The following is a 22,153-nucleotide window of genomic DNA, read 5'->3' on the forward strand; positions in this document are numbered from 1 at the left end:
AACATTTTTACACCAAAATCAAGATGTTATAATTCCATTTTCTCTGCACTTTTTGAAGTAGCCACGGATTTCTGCCATGGGAAAGTTTCCCTAATCATGCAGATTGTTGGACAAAAACATCAGGGAGGCCGGTGCCGTGGCTCACTAGGCTAATCCTCCACCTTGCGGCGACGGCACACCGGGTTCTAGTCCCAGTCGGGGCACCGGATTCTGTCCCGGTTGCCCCTCTTCCAGGCCAGCTCTCTGCTGTGGCCAGGGAGTGCAGTGGAGGATGGCCCAAGTCCTTGGGCCCTGCACCCCATGGGAGGCCAGGATAAATACCTGGCTCCTGCCATCGGATCAGCGCGGTGCACCAGCCGCAGCGCGCCGGCCGCGGCAGCCATTGGAAGGTGAACCAAGGGCAAAAGGAAGACCTTTCTCTGTGTCTCTCTCTCTCTCTCACTGTCCACTCTGCCTGTCAAAAAAAAAAAAATAATAATAATAATAAAATAAAAAACATCAGGGAAATTACACAGAAGCTGATTTTTATCAGTCCTGAAAAACTGACTCCTTGTTTGTTTGCTAAACTGTAGCCACATGGGCCTTGCCAGTGTTTAGGTGACCACCTCAGGGCCTGTGCACCTGCTGTTCTCTGTGCCCAGTCCTTACTCTTCCTTCCTCCAGGTCTCCACCTAGCGGGCTCCACATCCAACAAGTCTCTGCTCCAGTGTTGCTTTCTCAGGAACGCTTTCCAGGTGCCTTAAGCTAAAATATTCTTCCCCGTATGCACCTTCTCTCCAATTGCTCTGATTTATTCTCCCCACAGCATATGAAATTCTCATGTTTTTATCAATTTGTCACCCACCTCAGCCACTAGAAGTAAAAAACCTTGGAGACCATCTTGTTCTCCAAGATAGCCCAGTACCTCCAACACTGCCAGTGAGCACTGGGGACTTGGCAACTATGTATTGAGTAAATGATCGCGATGGTGCAGGTCATAATCAACTTCCATAAACAACACCCAAAAGGTCAGGTCAGCCTCTGATGCTGAGGTCACACCTTGTACAGCAGCCCAGGGGCACGGATATTCCAGATATCAGTCTAGTCACCTCTGGCCTAAAGGGCAAATGGCTCATCATGGAAACCCAGTTGGCCACCAAGGACTTCCTGTGCTTTCACACTAATCTTCCCTCACCCTTATCCCAGGGCAGGTGGCTGAGGGTGCTCAGGGCCCTTCCCCGTGGTTTATAAATAAGTCTGGGCTCATTGCAGGTCTTAGATTGGCCTACATGGCGTGTTGCCCTCACTTTGCTCAGTTAGAAGGACTGCTGTCAGTAAGATCAGCAAATAGCCATGCAGAGAACAACCCAGAACAACAACATCGAGTCTAAGTGGTAATACAAACACAAATTGAAGATCCTCTGGCAAACCTTGCTCCCAGTCTACAGAAGCAGTTCATTGCAGTCTCAGGAATGGTCTGTTCTTACCAGAATGGCTATCTGGCTTTGTTGTCTTGCAAGTCATTTCATGCAAATGGACATTCAAATGTTAGACCATCTACAACCCTTAATGCTTCATAAACTGTAAGTGCTGGTCACCCAAAAGGCTTAATTAGTGAGTCCAAGCAATGAACACATTGACCAGTATGTTACTTGTGCATTCTTTAGGAGTCAATTGCTCAAAATGGCATTTGAACATTTGCAATGATTAAATTCTGGCACAGATTTAATTTCTTTATATATTGAATATAAACCAGTTATCTGAAACTCCCAGTTATAACATCTGACTTCATATTTACTAAAGCAAAAACAATGGAGTTCAGCAATGGATTGGAGAATGCGTAGACCATTTTATCACACACCCAAGCTTCAGAATAGAGGAAGGCACTATTTGTAAAGTGAGCAGTCAACATTTTGCAAGATTTCTGGACATATTTAAGATAAACCAGTAAGCTTGCATTTTACTGATTAAATCCCTGATTTAGGATTGGGATGCCACATTATGGTCCAAATCTCTTTCCTTCCAAGTAAGGAAGCAGTGAAGTAATGAACTTCTTTGGCTTGTTATGGTGTAGAACATCTGAATGTGGGAGAGCAGAGTTCTAGAGGCAGACGGTTCTGAGTCGGGGATCTTGGTTCTCTTACCTTCTAGCTGCATCACCACAGTTAGGATGGCTTGTAGGAGCTTGAGCATTTTACCTGATCCCTGGGAACCTGCATTTCCTCATCTATGAAATGGAAGTAGCTCCTAGATGTGTTCGTACAGATTGTTTCATACACTACATGTGACACATCTAGCACAGGACACTCCAATTCCAGATACTGGTATTTGTAAATAACAAGGATTTTCTCAGGCATTTTCTGACCTCTTTTCTCAAATGCAGGATAATTTTCAAGAGGCCACAGAACTGGAAGGATGTAAGACCACTTGAGTTGGCATCAAGAGATGGTGAAATTAATAGCACATAGATATCTGTGCTTAGGCATGGCTAGGTAACTTAAAATTATTAGTGGCAAGTTAAGAAGCCTCATCCACTGCAATTAGGTGGTTGGTGAAAACAGCACAGGTGGACATTAAGTTCCATGAAAGGCCAATGAAACCCACTTGAGGGAAAACAAGTTAGCTAATCCAGATTGCATATATACATATACGCCATGGATATTGTTGAAATTCATGAAAACAATCCTTTTCCTATTCTCCTGAAGATATTTTTTATCTTGAAGAGCTACTCCTGTCTTCCTGATGTGTATAACAATTTCTTAGATTTATATAGCTCCTGTTATGCATTTTCATGTAAGCTTCAGCCCAGTTCATTTAATAGTCACAGTATTTCTAGAAAATATACAAAGCAGATTGTAATCACGCAATTTTTGTTTTGTTTGTTTATTTTAAATGCAGGAGGACTATGAGACCCAAAGAGGTTAAGCAACTTGCCCAAAAGTCACATAGCTGTTTAGCAGCCAGAGAAACAAGACAGCTTGAACACTTAGTCCACTGAGCTGCCCAGGGCTTCTAAAACCATGAGGTGCACATGAATCATTGGGGATCTTGTTACAATGAACTTTCTGAATTCAGCAGATCTGTACCAGAATTCTGGGTGTCTAACATCCCAAAAGTTTCTGCTGCTCTAACTCCTTGTATGGTCTCTCATGGTACCCTTCACAATACCACGTCATGTCCCTCCTTAAACTTCTCTCCTTGCAACTGCACCATCTGGGTCTCCATCTAGTTTCCCTACCACATGTGGACCTTCTGAGAGCAGGAACTGTGTTCTCTTTACTCCTTTCACCTGGCTGCCCAGCACCATGCTGGCAAACAGAAACTGAATGAGTATTTTTGCAGGGTAAGGGAAAAATTACAGCTTTCCAATTCAAAAGCCACGACACTTGCATACTAACATTTTGATGACTTGTTGAAAAGGGGTGTTTATTACCTATCTGTTCTTGTCCCAAATCACATTATGATACTCCATTGCCATTGCCGGGTCTGGAAATAAAATAACCAAAAAAACCCTGCAGGGTTTACACGTTTAGACCTAGGCCTCCCGCAGCAGTGTGCTGCAGCTTCACCGGAACGGAGTCACACGGGGTGGGTTCATGTGAGGTCATTTGAAGGGGAAGTGTAGCATAGGCAGTGTGGCAGGCGCTCCAGCCCTCTGCTTGAAGGCAGCCACATCTCCCACATGAAGGTAACAATGCCAGCAGCCTGCCCTACGCCAGGCACTGTGGTAAGCACTTCACACCAGTCAGCTTAACGCATCCTTTCTATGTGTCTATGAGGTAGGCACTCATGGTAAGGACACTGAGATATAAGGTGGTCAGGCTGTAAGAAGTGAAGCCAAAGACTCGGACTAAGGCAGCCTGATTTCACAGTGGAGGCTCCTAACTCCTTGCCCACTTCCTGGAAGCTCTGGGGAAAAGAAACCATTGCCTAAGACGGAGATGACTTTACTCAGTGTAATCCTAGGTTCTGACAAATCCTAAACAGAGGGGACTGGGGAGACACAGGAGGTGGCCCTGAAACCCAAAAGGAAGGGTCTGGTATGGCAAAAGAACAGCATTTCCTGCTAAAGTTTTCAATTAAGTTTGACTCCGTTTGACTTTATTTGGATTGTGGTTAAACATACAACACCACTAAAAGGTTAAGTAAGAGTCGGTTAAGGAGGATGTCTCAAAGGTCCAGATTCCTTTCACACTTCATTAGGTCTCTTATGAAACCGTGCATTAATGATTGGGCCAAATCCAGAGCGACAGGCATCCCAGGCAGGGAAGCGGAATTCTGCTAAGCATGTGTGTTCACAAAAACCCCAAAAGTCCAAAGGACAGAGAGACCTCTGTTTTTCAGAACGTTAAAAAAGCATTTCAGCAGTTATATTTTAACACTAAATCAGAAAATGAAGAAGTTAGGAAAATGGGAAGGGAATGCATTGTCACGTTGTCATGAAAAAAAGGGTGAATTCAATATTTCTTCTTGATAAAGATTTGCAAATGTGGAATAAGAAAATAAACAGGGACAACACTAAGTATAGCAACAGGGCTTGAACAAAACTGCTGTAAACAAAAAAACGGTGAGCTCTATAGATGTTTTTTAATTATACTTGTGTTATTAAGATATTCTTATCCACCTCTCAAGGCAACACAACATTACCGATTTTGATGGCTCGAGATGGAGTTCTGTCACTTCCTGGTTATGGCCTTCAGCTGGCGTCATTCCTCTAAGCTTCTGTTTCTCTCTCTGAAATGGGAACAAGAAGTACTTGCATCCTAGTATTATTCCAAGTCTCACCTTAGATGCCATATGCTGAGCATTGGTTCCAAATTAAACCCCATTTTCCCATTTGTTAGAAATTGTGTTTTCCTAAAAGAATATCCTAAGTATTTTATTTCTACTCTAAGTCTTTGGTGGTAGAAATAGTTCTTACTTATTTAATCGCCTGGAGTTAAAAAAAAATAATCTGCCCACAAACAGATGAAATATGTGTAAGAAAATGGGTATGGCCGGCGCCGCAGCTCACTAGGCTAATCCTCCGCCTAGCGGCACCGGCACACCGGGTTCTAGTCTCGGTCGGGGCGCCGGATTCTTTCCCGGTTGCCCCTCTTTCAGGCCAGCTCTCTGCTGTGGCCAGGGAGTGCAGTGGAGGATGGCCCAGGTGCTTGGGCCCTGCACCCCATGGGAGACCAGGAAAAGCACCTGGCTCCTGGCTCCTGCCATCGGATCAGCGCGGTGCGCCGGCTGCAGTGTGCCAGCCGCAGCGGCCATTGGAGGGTGAACCCACGGCAAAGGAAGACCTTTCTCTCTGTCTCTCTCTCTCACTGTCCACTCTGCCTGTCAAAAAAAAAAAAAAAAAGAAAATGGGTATAAACTATGGGTACATTGTAAAGATCATGCTCTGTGGGGAGCAACTCAGACTAGACTGTTACTCGAATTAAGACTTATTCTATGCATCTGCTCTCCCACAATATGGCGCTGGGAGAGGAGGAAACAGCTTCTACACAGCTGCCTCCAGTTCAACCAATAAACAGCAGGACCTGCTCCTGATTGGAGGAGAGCAGCGTACTCGGCGTGTGGGTAGCAGAGTTGGGATTGGCGGAAGAGGACTATAAAGGAGGAGAGAGACAACATGCACGAGGAACATCTATCTGAAGGAACACCTGAGCAGCCCCCGAGAGAGCCGGCTGGCGGTGTGCCGCTCCTCCGCGGAAGTGGGGAATGTGGCAGGGGGAACTGCCCTTCCACGGAGGTGGAAGGGTCGGTAGCCAACCCGGGAAGAACCAGCAGCAAACCGGGAAGGGCCGAGCAGACAAAAGAACAACGCAGGGTCCTGTGTCGTTCCTCCGCGAAGAGGGGGAGCGACAATGCTCCTAGGTTATGTTAAGCTTGGTGTGTTAAAAATAGAATTGTATAAAATTCGACATAGGGGCACATCCTTAAAACATCAACATCACTTGGAATTTCACCTACACATTTTAATCACTTCACAAAATAACAACTCTGTTAAAAATCAAGAAATTGTATGATTCAATAGTGTTCTTTTTTTAAAATTTCCCCTTCAAAACCCTGAAGTACTAAACAACACACATTGCAGTTTTTATTACAATGTCCTACTGGCTTCTAGAATAAATTGGTGATTTTATCAAATAAAAAATCACTCAGCATCTTAAAACACAAATTTTTATTTACTGAAATTCAATTTGAAATTTACATGTAAAGTGAAGGTAGTCAACTCCCTAAGAAGTTATAACAACATACATAATAGACATTAAGTCAACGAAGATTACAAACAAGATTTTCAGAAGTCTTCCCAGAATTTCATCTTCCAGATTCTTAGGAGTAGAAGTAGAAATCAATATCCAGTTTTTACCAGTCATATCCAGAATATTCTTATTCCTTAGGGGGAAAAAAGAGAAAAGAACTCTTGAATGAATACATAATCCTGATTCTTTCAATTCAATCTGGTATTTGCACTATAAAAAAAAGTGGCAAAAGTAAGTCTTCCAGAGAATTGTCGGTACCAACTTGTAACAAAGAACAAAAATATTTTTCTACTCCCCATTTTATGAAATAATCAAGGCATTTTATATATCAAAATTGCTTTTCTTCCTAAAACAAACAGCTCAGGACACTTGTATGATGAGAATCCTGTTTTCATGTTATCAGTAATTAATTTATCTACAAGATACCTGTAGTAATTAGCAGTCAGTTTTATTAGCATTGGTGAAATTTCCATTGCTCTACCCATATAGTTGGCGATACCAAGAAATGATAATCTGAAGAGGAAGGTGGCGACAAAATTCTTCTAAAAATAAACAACAAAAGGTATTCTACATGTCCTTGAACTTTCCTCAAGATCCTCTCTCTCATGTTATGGCCACTTAATGAAGCATCAGCTGTTGAATTTCTCCAATATTTCTTTGTCACACAGAATAGCAGGAATTTTGCAAGGAATTAAGTGGTGCTCTGTTTGCCACACTGGCAGAACCTTCTACTTAATGTTTGTCAGGTGGGGAGTTCAGAGCCATTTCCAAGGTCTTTCACGAAGAATGTAAAGTCAAGTGAGTAATTTTCAAAGCTTCACACTGAAGTTTCTTACATATATAAAAAGTCAACTTAAAATGACTATCAATACCTTAGAAAAGTAGCAGGATTTGGGTCTTCAAATATTTTGACTGCTATTTTCACTCAAATATCAAAAGGTCATGTTGAACTTTAAGAGAATGAAAAACGGAAAGGGAAAGAGGTGGGTGTTACAGCTGCTTTCTTCTCCCACCTTGAGCAAATCTTGACTGATTTACAGAATAATCTGCTCCATTCCTGTAGCAGGGAATGGCTTGCCTAAACTACAGGGCAATCACTAGCAAAGTAAACATCTAGGATTTTCCCTATCTCCAAACATTCCTTTGCCTGTGTTTCAGCAACAAGGGACAACAAGTATGACAGGGTTGCAAAGTGACTTCGTGTCCTTCCTATACCCTCAGATCCCAGTGTGGGTTCTGCACTCTGAGCTCACTGGATTGTCTTCAGGTCTCTCCAAACAGCAAGAGGAAGCGAGGAGGGAGTAGAGAGCCATTTCTCACCTGAATTAGTCCCTGGTAGTGGTAGATGACGCGGTTCTTTGGTTTTCTCTCAGTTTGCTCTTGCTAGAAAAACGTGCATTCAGCACAGGTGGTCTCTTAGCAACCTTGGTCCCTGTGTCAAAGCACATTAAAAGGTTTTATTGGACAGTGAGGCAGTGTAGGAAAAAAAGAGGTAGGGAGCCTGTATGGAGAAATTCTACAAGTGCTTGCAAAACAAGATAGGACGGAGGTGTCAATGCATAGACTACAGCAAATATGACATTTAAATTCAACTTATCACAAAATTGAGTAGCTAAAAACTAAATGTTTGGCAGAAATATTAAGTTGAATTCTAAGATTTTTTTTTGGCAGACTAAACATTCATGAAGCTTCTTGAAGAAACAACTTCCTAAAAATTATTTTATACGAACGTTGCAATATCTTCACAGCAAAACCACTACCACGAACAACCACCACCACACAAAAACCCTTTTCTATGCAAGAGACCTTAACTCATGAGATTATATGGCTTTAAAAAGAAGAAAAAGATTTATTTGAAAGGCAGAGTTACAGACAGAAAGAAAGTGCACAAGACAGATTGTCCATCCACTGGTTCACTCCCCCACGGGCTGGCAATGGCTAGGGCTGAGTCAGTCCAAAGCCAGGAGCCAAGAGCTTCCTCCAGGTCTCCCAGGTGGATATAGGTACCATAGCACTTGGGCCATCTTCTGATGCTTTCCCAGGTACATTAACAAGTATCTGGATGGGAATTGGAGTGGCTGGGACTTGAACCAGCCGCCATATGGGATGCCAGCATTGCAAGCAGCAGTTTTACCTGGTATGCCACAATATCGGCTCTGTATGCCTGTCTTTTAAGTATTATAAGTTTTAAGGTTGTGCATTGCTTTTACAAATAAGATGCAATAAAAATAAAAAAAGACCAGGCTAATAATTATGGCTGCTCTACCCTTTAGCCATGAAATTATCTTTCAGATAATCTATGCTAATGACATTATTTGAGAGGCAGAGAGACAGAGACTGACAATAGACAGGGAGAGGCCAAGCCACTGATTCCTTCCCCAAATGCTTTCAATATCTGGGGCTGGACCATGTCAAGCCCGAAACCAGCAACTTAGTCCAGGTCTCCCATGTTGGTGGTAGAACACCAACTGGTTGAGCCATCACCTCCTATCTCTGAGGGTATGCATTACCAGGAAGATGGAATTGAAAGCAGAGCCAGGACTTGAACACAGGCACTCCACTGAGGGATACATGCATCCCAGTGGGGGCTTAATAGCTTGGTCAAACACTTACAGCTGATGTCATACTTTCTGTAGGCAGACTTAATGCTCGCTGCTTAATGCATTCTACTTGTCCTGTCCCTATCACCACCTGCTTCTTCTCTTTTTCACAATTGAAGCACATGTTGAATGTCCCTTGTCTGGCATGCTTGGGACCAGAAGTGCTTCAGATTCCCAATTATTCTGTAATAATTGCTTATTAATTGCTTATACATAATGAAATATCTTGGAGATGGGGCTCAAAGTCTAATCATGACGTTTATTTAATTTTCATATACACTTTATAGATATAACCTGAAATAATTTTTTAAAGACTTTATTTATTTGAAAGGCTGGTTGACAGAAAGAGAGAGATAGAAGAGAGAGAATGAGATTTTCCATCTACTGGTTCACTTCTCAGTAGAACTGGGCCAGGCCAAAGCCAGGAGCCTGGAATTCTATCCAGGTCTCTCACATGGATGGCAGGAGCCCTAGCACTTGGAACATGTTCAGCTACTTTCCCAGAAGCATCAGCAGGAAGCTGGATTGGAAGTGGAGCAGCTGGGACTTGAACCAATGCTCATATGGCTTAACCCACTACATCACGATGCCAGCCCCTGAAAATAATTTTATGTAGTTTTTTTGTGTGTGCCTCTGTTTCGACTGTGATCTGTCAAAGGAGGTCAGGTATGGAATTTTCCACTTGTGGCATCATGTCATTACCCAGAGTTCTGGATTTTGGGAGCAGGCATTTTGTGCAGTTATTAAGATACCACTTGGGATTTCCTGTATCCCATATGGGGGAGTCTGGGTTCAATTCTCAGCTCTGCTCCTGATTCTATCTTACTGCAAGTGTGCACCTGGAGAGCCAGTAGGTGATGGGTCAAGTACTTGCGTTCCGGCCACCCACATGGGAGACCTGTATTAAGTCCCAGTTTCCTAACTTTGGCCTGGTCTAGTCCCAGCTGTTGCAGGCATTTGAGGAGAGTGGCTAGGAGCCCTGTCTCTGCCTCTTTCTCTCCATGTCTCTCTTTCTCCCGGTGTTTTCCTCCCCCCCACCCCTGTTTCAAATAAATGGAAATTTAAAAATGTTTAAAGTTTTGGATTTTGGAACACTTCATATTTGGAACATTTTAGATTTTGGAGTATTTTAGATTTTGGATTTTTGGATAAGGAATGTTCAACCTATAAGCACACATGCAGAATACCAGAGGAATCATATTAAATGTTACAAGTGAATAAATCATGAACTGAATGAGACTTTTACAACTTACACATATAACCACTAATCAGATCCAAAGTATTGTTTTCATCATGGGAAAAAAATAGATTCTACAACAGGAGGCTGGTTAAATAAGCCACGGTTCAATCCCCAATGGAATACCATCTATTTATCAGAATGATGGTTATTAAACTCATAGAAATGCTACTTGGAAAATGAAGTAATAATATGAACTCAAAAGAGTTTGTGGAAAAAATGGATTTAAAAGATATGTATTTTGGTCCATAAATTTTTTGAAATTTATGCACAGTTGTTTCATAATACACATGTCCACAGAATTTTTGTGGATCCCTTATATTTAAATATGAGTGTACCTCATACAGTGGCCATCCTTATGGGGATATACCTCCATACTGGGTGTATCCCCCTAAAGAAATGAATGGCTATCTGCACCAAGACTCATATCTAAACATTATTTGTAATATCTTGGCCAGCGCCGCGGCTTACTAGGCTAATCCTCCGCCTTGCGGCGCCGGCACACCAGGTTCTAGTCCTGGTCGGGGTGCCGGATTCTGTCCTGGTTGCCCCTCTTCCAGGCCAGCTCTCTGCTGTGGCCAGGGAGTGCAGTGGAGGATGGCCCAAGTGCTTGGGCCCTGCACCCCATGGGAGACCAGGAGAAGTACCTGGCTCCTGCCATCAGATCAGCGCGGTGCGCCGGCCGTAGTGCGCCGGCCGCGGCTGCCATTGGAGGGTGAACCAACGGCAAAAGGAAGACCTTTCTCTCTGTCTCTCTCTCTCACTGTCCATTATGCCTGTCAAAAAAAAAAAAAAAAAAAAAAAAAGTAATATCTTCAATGGGAAAACAACCCAAATACCCATTCATACATACACAAATTGTGATGTAGTCATATAAAAGAATATGACAAAATAATGAAAACTAAACCACTGATACATACAAAAACAGGGATGAATCTTACAAACATAATAGTGAAATTTTAAATCAAAACACAAAAGAAAATACACAGTGTAAGTACATTTTAACTGCTGCTAGGAATGCTTCATCCCATATCTGAGTGCCTACATTTGAATCAGGGCTCTGCTCCTGCTAATATAGACCCTGGGCACCAGGAGGTGATGGCTTGAATAACTGGGTTCCTGCCACCCAAGTGGTAAACTCACATTGCATTCTGGGCTCCTGGCTTTGGTCTGGGTCAGCCTCTGCCATGGCAGGCATTTGGAGAGTAAATCGGAGGATGGGAGCTCTTTGTTTGTGTATCTGTGTGTCTTTTTCTGACACTGTTTTACTACTGCTCAAATAAATAAATATTTTATTTTTATTTTTTTATTTTTTAATTTTTTGACAGGCAGAGTGGACAGTGAGAGAGAGAGACAGAGAGAAAGGTCTTCCTTTTGCCGTTGGTTCACCCTCCAATGGCCGCCGCGGACAGCGCACCGCGCTGGTCCGATGGCAGGAGCCAGGTACTTCTGGTCTCCCATGGGGTGCAGGGCCCAAGTACTTGGGCCATCCTCCACTGCAGTCCCGGGCCACAGCAGAGAGCTGGCCTGGAAGAGGGGCAACCGGGACAGAATCCGGCGCCCTGACCGGGACTAGAACCTGGTATGCCGGCGCCGCAAGACAGAAGATTAGCCTAGTGAGCCGCAGCGCCGGCCTCAAATAAATAAATAATATATTTTAAAAAGCACATTTATACAAAGTAGAAAAGCAGAGCTGAAACGTGTGGCTCAGAGGTAGTAACAGTGACAGTGATAAATCTATAAAGAAAAGCTAGGGGTTGGCTAATGGGAGTCAGGAGAGTAGTGACTTCGCTGAGGACAGGAGAAGGCACAGGAAGGAGCTTCTACTGATGCTGTGTTTCTTGTTGGTGGTGGGGGTCCTATTGGTCACCACTTGCAAGGATTTGCTCAGCTGTACAAAGACATTTATGTGCTGTTCTTCATGTTCATTAGGTTTCATAACTGAAATGTTAGAAGAAAGAGAAAAAGAGCAGAGAGGAAAGTAGACAAATCTCACTGGTGGTCACAGTGGGTAAGATTGGGTAGAAGGCCTATGGGTCATTTTTTCCCCTTCCTTTTTCTATTTCTTACATTGTTTCATTTACAAGAATATTGTCTCTTGAGCTTCAGAGAACTAAAGAAAGAAGCCCTGTTACTGCTGCTCTTTCTCCCTCTCTGTATATCTGAAAGCAATTTATTGGCTTTGTCACACCAACCTTTAACATAAATGTGATCAAAAGTAAATTTATCAATGGAACATTTTAATGGAAATATGTAACTGACATGACAAATCAGTCCGAATCTCTTTTGCTGAAGGCCATGTTGCTATCTCATCAAAACACTCAAGAAAAACAGGAACCTGGGTGCCTCCTGCTAGCTGCCCTCCTTTGAGGTTAGTTTGGTTTCTGGACCTCAAATGTTGCAAGGACACAAATCCGTATCATCACAAGTTTATTAACAGACTCAGATTTTACCATGGATTAAAATTATATCAGTCACAGTCTTTGATTTGCATTAGTTCTTCCTCAGCCAAAATCTTGGTAATCAGGTCTTTGTTTAGGGGGTGGGAGTATGTTTAAAGCACATTCTTTCAGATCTTAATGAAGAATGGGATGGGAGAGGGAGTGGGAGATGGGATGGTTTGTAGGTGGGAGGGAAGTTATGGGGGGAAAAAACCGCTATAATCCAAAACTTGTACTTTTGAAATTTATATTTATTAAATAAAAGTTTTAAAAAATATATTATTTCAGAAGGAAAACTATTTAACAACAGTTATTTTCAGGAAGAAATAATTCCTAGTGGTTTTTTTAATCTAATAAAACAGGTACCACAAGTGTACATAAATTTCAAACAAGTTAGAAAACTATGCTAGAACTTATCTCAAGACCTTGATCATATTTTGAATAATATTATAAAATCACAGCTAAAATGATGTAACCTTCAAGTTCCGGTATAGACATCTAGGTCATTTAGAGCAAGGAATATTTTATGTTGAAACTTCAGATGACTGCAAATAACTTTTCATCCAATTTGATTGCCTCCATCTTTGTTTCCCAGAAGCCACTGGGTCAATTTATTATTTTGTAGTATATTATGCTGGAAGTAGAATGGATACCCTCTTATTTAGATTTTAGAACTTTATTTTCAGGGCTGGCGCTGTGGTGTAGTGGGTTAAGCTGCTGCCTGCAGTACCGGCATCCAATATGGGCACTGGTTCAAGTCCTGGCTGCTCCACTTCCAATCCAGCTCTCTGCTATGGCCTGGGAAAGCAGTGGAAGATGGCCCAAATCCTTAGGCCCTTGTACCCACATGGGAGACCTGGAAGAAGCTCCTGGCTCTTGGCTTCGGATTGGCGCAGCTCCAGCCATTGCTGCCAATTGGGGAGTGAACCATTGAATGGAAGACCCTCTCTCTCTTCTCTCTCTCTCTCTCTCTGTGCCTCTCCTTCTCTCTGTGTAACCCTTTTTTCTAAAAAAAAGATTTTATTTATTTATTTGATAGATAGAGTTACAGTGAGAGGGAGAGACAGAGAGAAAGGTCTTCCTTCCATTGGTTCACTCCCCAGATGTCCGCAACGGCCAGAGATGTGCCGATCAGGAGCCAGGTGCTTCTTTCTGGTCTCCCATGTGGGTGCAGGGGCCCAAGGACTTGGGCCATCTTCTACTGCTTTCCCAGGCCATAGCACAGAGCTGGATCAGAAGAGGGGCAGCCAGGACTAGAACCAGCACCCATATAGGATGCCAGTGCCACAGACGGAGGATTAACCTACTGCGCCACAGAGCCAGCCCCAATAAATAAATAAATCTTAAAAAAAAAAAAAAACAACCTTTATTTTCTCCTTTGGCTCCATCAAGATTTAGGTCTAAATAACTTAATTCAAATTTACCCATTCATTGCTTATTGGTTGGGCAGACAGGTGTCTCACAAAGTGAGTTAGATAAATGGGGAGTAGCAACACCCCTTGGTTTCTAGGAGCTGGGCTTGACTGTATTCTCTGCTTTTCACTCAGCCACTGACTTGCATTTACCATCTTGCATTTATCATCTTATTTTTACATAAAAAAGTTTTGGGGTTGGTGCTGTGGCACAATAGGTTAATCCTCCACCTGCGGCACCAGTTCTAGTCCCAGCTGCTCCACTTCCAATCCAACTCTCTGCTATGGCCTGGGAAAGCAGAAGATGGTCTCTGCTGTGGCCTGGGAAAGCAGAAGATGGCGTAAGTGCTTGGGCCCCTGCATCCATGTGGGAGACCTGGAAGAAGTACCTGGCTCCTGGCTTTCGATTGGCACAGCTCTGGCCACTGTGGCCATTTGGGGAGTGAACCAGCAGGTGGAAGACCTCTTTCTGGCTCCTCTCCCTCTCACTGTTTTTTTTGTTTTGTTTTGTTTTTGTTTTTTTTTTTTTTTTTTTTTTTTTTTATAGGCAGAGTGGACAGTGAGAGAGAGAGACAGAGAGAAAGGTCTTCCTTTGCTGTTGGTTCACCCTCCAATGGCCGCCGCGGCCGGCACACTGCGGCCAGCGCACCGCGCTGATCCGAAGGCAAGAGCCAGGTGCTTCTCCTGGTCTCCCATGTGGGTGCAGGGCCCAAGCACTTGGGCCATCCTCCACTGCACTCCCGGGCCACAGCAGAGAGCTGGCCTGGAAGAAGGACAACCGGGACAGAATCCGGCGCCCCGACCGGGACTAGAACCCTGTGTGCTGGTGCCGCTAGGCGGAGGATTAGCCTATTGAGCCACGGCACCGGCCCTCTCACTGTTACTCTACCTCTCAAATAAATAAATAAAATCTTAAAAAATAAAATAAAAGAGAGTTTTTCACACCATTCCTGACTCCTGGGACTATAAGAAGAATTCATTTTCTAAATGGGTTAGTCCCCTGACATAAATAAAACAAAGCAAAAATACAAGCAACAAAACCCCTGTATTATATAAAATCCAGTCTAGGACTTCACCCTTTTACCCCTTGCTTAATTTCTCACAGCTCCTACCATTCCCCCTTATTAGGTGAGGATTTTTAGTCAAGACAAAGAACAGAATGTGCTTTGCAGTCTCTTTTACAATCAAAAGAAAAACATTTTTCATTGGATTCAAGTTTATAGTCTTAAACACATGAGTCACATTTCAAAAATATTTTCTTTTTTGACAAGAATTTTCTAATCCTACTCCTGTTTCCATCAATATCTAACAGTTAAGATAATATTCACAGAAGTTCCCTCGAGACACACGCTGAGAAGTGAGACATCATTGAAATCGGTCCACTTTTGCATAATAAGTTTTCTGAGCAAACTATGATAATAATAATTTATTCAGGCCTACTACGTGCTGGGCTCTAATTATGCACTGTTGGGAGATGGCGGCACCGAGGGGCCCCAGGCTACTTGGTGTTCTGTGCTGGAGTCCAGATAATGACCTGCAGCCTGGGACTTCAGCCTGCAGATACAATCCCTTTTCAACTATCCAATTCATTATTGTTTTCAAATATTTTTGTTTTCAAAAAAAAAAAGGTTACTTTTAAAAAGATTGACATCACAATGGAAACTGACTATCCCAGGACAGAAACATCCACGTAATTATTAACGGTCGCTCTCGGGCCTTGCTCCTTTCCCTGCCTGTGAACTGCTTATTGAACGATGGGATGGATGTGTTCATGGTTATACCACTCTGGACCTGATAACCCTGAATGTGCCAAAATGTCTTTGCAACCATGAACTGCTAATGTATTCACATCAAACCATCTGCCCTCTGTAAACAGGACAGTCCCTGGACCACAGCCACAAGCTTGGTGTCTACCAAGCTGGTTAACCAGGTTAACTGAAAGCACGGGTTTTGTTGTCTCCTTGCATTACCTATTATGATCTATTTGATTCTTGTTCATTTTTACTTGGTTTCTAACCTCTGGTCGCCTTGTGGCTGACAAGTTTCTCCCCTTGACCTCCTTTCAGCACAGTGGTTGAAAGATGGGTCTGAAATCAGATTGACGGGACTCGCATCCTAGGTCTGTCAGATGGTGTGAGACTTCAGCCAAGTTACATTCCCTCGATGCCTCAGTAGCACGTCTCTAAAGTGGATTCAACAGTGACTACTAAAGGTCGAGTGAGAACTGAGTCAAAACTTGTGCCTAGAAAGTACACACTTAATGAAGGATGACAATTGGTGCTAACTGCAATCTAGCACGTTGCCTGTTCGACTGTACCCTTCGGAATGGTCATGCTTTCCAGGTTTTCTTTCAGCAACAAAACCCTGGCAAACTCCTCCTCAAGCCCGAGACTCAGTGTCCCTCTCCTGTGACCCACCCTGAGCTCCTCAGGCAGCACTTACTTCCTTCTTGTGTGCAACCTGCGAGTACTGCCAGTCACCGCACTGGCCTATGGCTGTTTACACGACCCCATGGACCAGGGCTGTCTTTGTAGAAGGTGGGGATGGCTTTATCCACCCTGGATCCCAGTGCCTCACAGCCTCTGACACTCATTAGTTCTCTATAAATACTGACTCAATCCTGATAGAAGACTTACCCTTCAAGTAGAAGCTTTCTTGCAAGACTGAAATTCAAGTTGTTCAAATGATAATCATAAGATACATATAAAATTATATATATATACAATCTACTTCCCACAGAAAATAATTTTTAAAATCAAACCCCAAAGTTAAGTGTTTTCAATTTGTTTCCATATAGTAAAGGTCTCCCTTTTCCCAGAAAGTTTATGTTCAATAAAATTGTCTTTTAGAAACTTGAGAAATCACATGAAAATTATGTCTCGTTGACAGTTTTGCTTTTTTGCTTGTAATTATGAAACCAAGTCAAATAATTGGAAATCAACAAAAATCTGGCACAGGACCATTAGTATTTTAGGATGGGAATGTCCGACTGGGATGGCCACTGTGTTAATGCACAATAGACATTTGTGCTCACTAAACTCAAATCTGAGTCATTCAGGAGCTAACTGAACACTTAAACACATTCAACAGTAAATGGATTTTGAGTCTTCTGTAGCTTTCTAAAATTTGAGTTCAAGTTGCATTTTCTGAACGAATTTAGGTCCCACTACATTATTCCCAAAGCTGAATCATGTGAGGAAGGGAATTTGACACAAATCCGAGAAATTAAGTTATTAATGACGTAAGTGTTGTACAAGAGGAAGCTTGTATGAGCATAAATACAGGGCATGTGATATTACATGGAAACAGTCATAAGCTTGAGCGTTGTACCTTGTGGCTAGGTGAAGACAACTGCAAAGTGGTTTTACTCGTTCTAGATACGAGAAGCAGTTTGAAGTAGTAAAGACATGTTGGCACTAGAAAGGATTTTTGGGCTCTTGACAAACGAGGCCCATAGAAGTACAGAGACTGTTCTGAGGTTCCCCACTTCCTTTTTCTCCAGAGCTAGTACCATCACAGCTGCAGCAGGTTTTTGACATCTACGATCAGTTGGATCTTGTGTTTCACCAGACTCCCTTGGTTCAGGCCAATGAAGACCAGAGAGTGCGGAATAAAGAAAATGACAAGTGCGAACTGGAAAACTGGGCATGTCAGAGTCAAATGACAAAGAACTTGACAAAGTGGACTTCAACGAAAAACAAAACCCCGTGTTTAGTCACAGATGGTTGGTCAGCAAGGTGGAGTGAGGAGACAGACTAGGATTTGCAGCCAGATGGAACTGGTTTGACATCCCAGCAAGGCACTTAACCTTGGATCCTACCTCATCTGGTGAACAGAGATAATAACTTCACTCTTGCAGAGGTTTGAAAGGACTGCGTTACTAACTAAAGTTAAGTGCCCACTACACACTGATTTTAATCTCTTCCAAGCTTTTGAAGCGGAATATTAATACCACTGTTTCCTTAGCTGGAGAGACTAAAGCCCAGAGAGGTTCAGTAAGTTGTTCAAAGTCACACACTTAGCAAGAAGTGAGCACAGTGATCTGTTTGGCTCTAAAGCCTATAGCCTCAGCCACTCAATACTGCAGGACAGGCAGATGTTTGGTGCAGTGGATAAGATGCCACTTGGGATGCCTGTATCCCTACATGGGAGTGCCAGGGTCTCAGTCCCAGTGGTGCTCCTAATTCCAGCTGTCTGCTGGCGTGTACCCTGAGAGGCAGCAGGCGGTGGCTCAAGTAGTTCGATTCCTGCCACTCAAGCGGGAGACCCAGACTGCGTTCCAGCTTTGGTCTGGCCCAACCAGACCAAAGGTAGGTCTCTCTCTACCTCACATTTAAATAAAAGAACAAACAAATTAATATTTAAAGGAAAAGCAGGCCACGAGCCCAGCATGCTGCCTGCCACGCCCTAAAGAGCGGCTAATTAGATGAAGCAGAAGAAGCAGAGAGACTGTCACTTCCCTGTAACCCAACTATGGTGATGGAGTGGCTCACAAGGATGAGAGGCAGCACGCAGTTCTTAGGAGACGGAAGGCCTTGGAAAGCTGAGGTGGACATGCAGACACACGGGCCGCAGGGCACTGCTGGCCAGGCAGCACTCATGAGGGTCCACAGGATCACCGCAGGCTCTGGGGTGGGGGGCGGGGGTCAGACCTGTCAGGAAGCACTTGCGTTTCCCTTCTCATTACCTGTACCTCTCATGCACTCTTTCCATGTCAACATATGTCCAGTGTAGACTTTCCCAGGCCATCTATGGCGATGTCTCACATGTTTTAAGTCAGTCTTCTGGCCCTACAATGAACTGTTTTTCTACACATGAACAAAAGTGTCCTCTTTTGGGCTACATGGACTTCCGGAGGCTGCCACATTCCTGCTGCAAATAGATCATGCATTGCTCCTGAGAAGACATGGGTGACTTCATGATGGACACAGAATGTTAAGAAATATCCTGGAACCAAAACAGTTAAAATGTTACCAACCTTCTCCCTGCCAAGTTTCCCAGCCCTCTCCATGACCCACAGCTGCAGGGCACTCTTACAAGGCCGGCTGAAACACTCAGCGCCCTGGCTGGGGACCAGCTGTGCATGGCTTCCTTGGGAGCCCCATCTGATATTTGTCCTTCAAGGGCCATGCGGAAACAGGAAGAGGACCGAGGGGTTTGTTAGCGTTTCTTTCTCTGCAAAACTCAGATACTCAAACAAGTGTCACCCCGACTGTAGGGCTGGGAAATGGAGGGCATGGGGAATTTCTGGGCTTGTCTGAGTTCTCCGAAGCATTTGGCTAAACTCTTGAAACTGCCTACTTGGCTTACAACACACACTCCTCCATAGAAATTCTGGTGGCAATTTTTCATGCCTTTTAGGGGAAGATACGGTTTCTGAAACCAGGTAGATGTCATGTGGAGTTGAGTTTAGCTGAGAAAGCAGATGGTTCTGTTGGAGAACAGAATTTCTTAGTCTAAGTAAAAGACTATGACTTCCTTTAAAGCAGAAGCGATTCCTCCAGCATTGAGCACAGGACTTGGAACGGAGTGGATGTGCAATCATTTTTTTGGTACAGGTGTTGTTGGTCTGTGCCTCACAAGGTCATTACTTAGAGGGTGATGCTCACAGAGGGGCCCAAGTCATGCACAATCCAGAGCTACCCATGAAATGCCTTCTTTCTCCTTTATCAAGAGCATTTGAGCCCCATGCTAACGCAGCACTGTGTCTTGCACACATAGTAGGAGTTAAATACATATTTCCAGAAAGCAAGCTTGCAGAGAAAAACAAAAATCCCCATCACCAAAGTTTCAGGGTAGCACTCGGGGAAGCAGGTGGTGTGTGAGACAGTGCTCCCCTCTGTCCTACTCAGATAGAACAGAACTGATTGGAGCAAGAGGGAAAATCAGTCCTTTGGAACCACAGAAACATATAAGCAAAAGAAAAATTTTAGATTTCTGATTATAACAGAACAGGTGAGCTTGGGAAAGTAAGAGCTTATGTTTGAAATAACTTTTTGTTTTTCGTCATCGTTCATCTTAGTTGTGCCTTCAATGTCTCAAATCGCTAACAATTACCATCTTCCATTCCACCCATCCTCGGCATTCACATGGCCAACACCATCCTAAACTTGAAGTTATAAAAAGCACCAAAAGTCCAATATTCTCTCTATGTTTCAATGTGTCTTGCCAAAGACACATCTGGAGACTCTGGGTTTGAACTTGAAACAACTGAGATATTAGGAAGATTCAGGAAAGTTTCAAATGAGAGGCTTTCTAAATAACGTTAAGACAACCATCACTGTTATTTGGCCACATACATGTATCATGAATAAACTCCACCAGCCTGTAAAACAGATTATGAGCCTCATTTCACAAATAAGGAGACTGAAGCTCACAGGGTCCAAGTACTCACTTCCAGCTACAAAACTTGCAAGTAGCCCAAGCCACGGCTCCATAACAGGCCCACATCTGCCTCCTTCCAATGCACTATTATTAGCCTGGTGCGTATGTTCAGAACTTGGGCATATTCAACCAAAACCATGCTAGTCTGTGGCCCGGAAGGACTGGGGAGTCAGGTTTCAGCTGTGCTCACAAGGACCAAGCTGGGCATCAGTGTCTCTGGGCTTTAGGGTCCTCCATTTCCAGGCAAGAAACACAGTGACCTACTTTGCAGGACTCTCAGAAGCAAGCATTACAAAGAAGGCTGCACAGACAAAGGCTTTGGCTAAGGGACAAGGAAGCAATGGATCCATGCAACGAGGCAGTGCCCTCTTGGACCTAAACCTGGAACATGGAAGAATAACAGCGGCCCAGGTCTCCTATCCAACTCCTCCCTGAATGTATTTTCCATATGTGAAAATTCTCCCTTCAGTCACTGGAATTCTATTTGGAGAGGAAACAGACATGGGAGTATCCAGCTGCAGCCCCAGGGCTTGGTCTAGTAATTTATATACAGTATTATTAATCTCCTGCTTTCCTCCTGCCTTTATTTAGCCAAAAAGAAAGAAGTGGGATTCTGATTCATTAATCTCTCTTATAATCAGCCTTATAAAATCAGCAGCAATGTTGAAATGCAGGGAAGGAAAATAGGCTTTGTGAGTCTTAGCAAGTTTTAGCCTACTATATTCTCCCTCTACCAGAAGCAAACAAGAGCCACATTAAACATTCCTCCTACATCAACATTTAAAAATGCAATTAAAAAAAAAAACAACCCAACACTTACAGTTCAGGAGTTCAATCAGAGAAGTCCAAAGTCAAGGGAATGATCGCGCTCTCTCTCGTGAAAAACACCATATGCTCTCGGTGGATCAGGAGGTTCACTGGGCTGTTATTAATAACTGGCTTAGAACTTTATGAAGACACATGAGCCAGAATGTCACAGGAGGAGGCAAGGGGAAAGGAACTGACAGACACAGGTGGAATAAATTATAACTAGCACATACTTACACCCACACAGAAGCTCAAATAACCCATGAAGGGGATCAGCTCTCCCACAACCAAGACCCTTATGTCAAGTGTTCGAAGGGTTAACTAACCAAGTAACAAAAACATCCTTAACTATGGAAAACACCATGACTTATTTAACATTATCCTATCTTTCCTTCTTCAGACCAATTTATGGACACCTGAATAGCTCTTCAAATTTATATATATTTTTAAAGATTTACTTTTTATTTGAAAGTCAGAGGGAGAGAGAGAGAGAGAGATATAGAGAGAGAGAGAAGGAGTCTTCCATCCTCTGGGTTACTCCCCAGATGGCCACAATGGCTGGAGCTACACCGATCCAAAGCCAGGACCCAAGAGTTTCTTCTGGGTCTCCCATGCAGGTGCAGGGGCAAGGACTTGGGCTATCTTCTACTGCTTTCCCAGGCCATAGCAGAGAGCTGGATTGGAAGTGGAGCAGCCAGGACTCGAACCGGCATCTACATGGGATGATAGCACTGTAGGCAGTGGCTTTACCTGTTATGCCACAGCACCGGCCCAATACATGGATTTTTTAAGTGGACATAATCAATGTTATGACATCTCTTTACCTGTGGGCATATCTGGCTCCCTCCCTTAAGGATTCCAAAACAATTCCTGGACCAGTGCAGGTATGTGTCAGAGAAAAGGATGGCTGATCTCAGGATCATATTATACAGAAAAGGGAACTTGTAGAAATGACGTGGTCAGAGCAGACGTGGAATCATGAGCTGGCTTCGGGTCTGCAGTAGCTTTCCTCTTTTGAAAAGCAATAGTTCAGGGCCAG

General features: G+C 43.4%; 2 protein-coding genes across 2 annotated transcripts in view; both read right to left on the reverse strand.

The window, feature by feature from the left end:
• Positions 1-6,136: 6,136 nt before the first annotated feature.
• CCDC6 (coiled-coil domain containing 6) overlaps positions 6,137-22,153 on the reverse strand; it is a 142,772-nt gene continuing 126,755 nt past the window's right edge. Inside the window, exons 11-12 of the mRNA XM_002718475.6 lie at positions 7,554-7,665; positions 6,137-6,366 (exon numbers count right to left, since the gene is read on the reverse strand). The gene's annotated coding sequence lies outside the window, so the exon portion shown is untranslated. The remainder of the gene's footprint in view (positions 6,367-7,553; positions 7,666-22,153) is intronic.
• MRLN (myoregulin) lies at positions 6,148-21,276 on the reverse strand. Its single transcript, NM_001306216.2, has 3 exons — positions 21,128-21,276; positions 7,554-7,665; positions 6,148-6,366 (listed from the first exon to the last, which is right to left on the reverse strand). The coding sequence occupies exon 3, from the start codon at positions 6,345-6,347 to the stop codon at positions 6,207-6,209; it is 141 nt and encodes a 46-aa protein (NP_001293145.1). The 5' UTR covers positions 6,348-6,366; positions 7,554-7,665; positions 21,128-21,276; the 3' UTR covers positions 6,148-6,206.

This window comes from Oryctolagus cuniculus, chromosome 15 (assembly GCF_051225735.1).
Source record: "Oryctolagus cuniculus isolate XC-2025 breed Fujian yellow rabbit chromosome 15, ASM5122573v1, whole genome shotgun sequence".
Taxonomy (NCBI): domain Eukaryota; kingdom Metazoa; phylum Chordata; class Mammalia; order Lagomorpha; family Leporidae; genus Oryctolagus; species Oryctolagus cuniculus.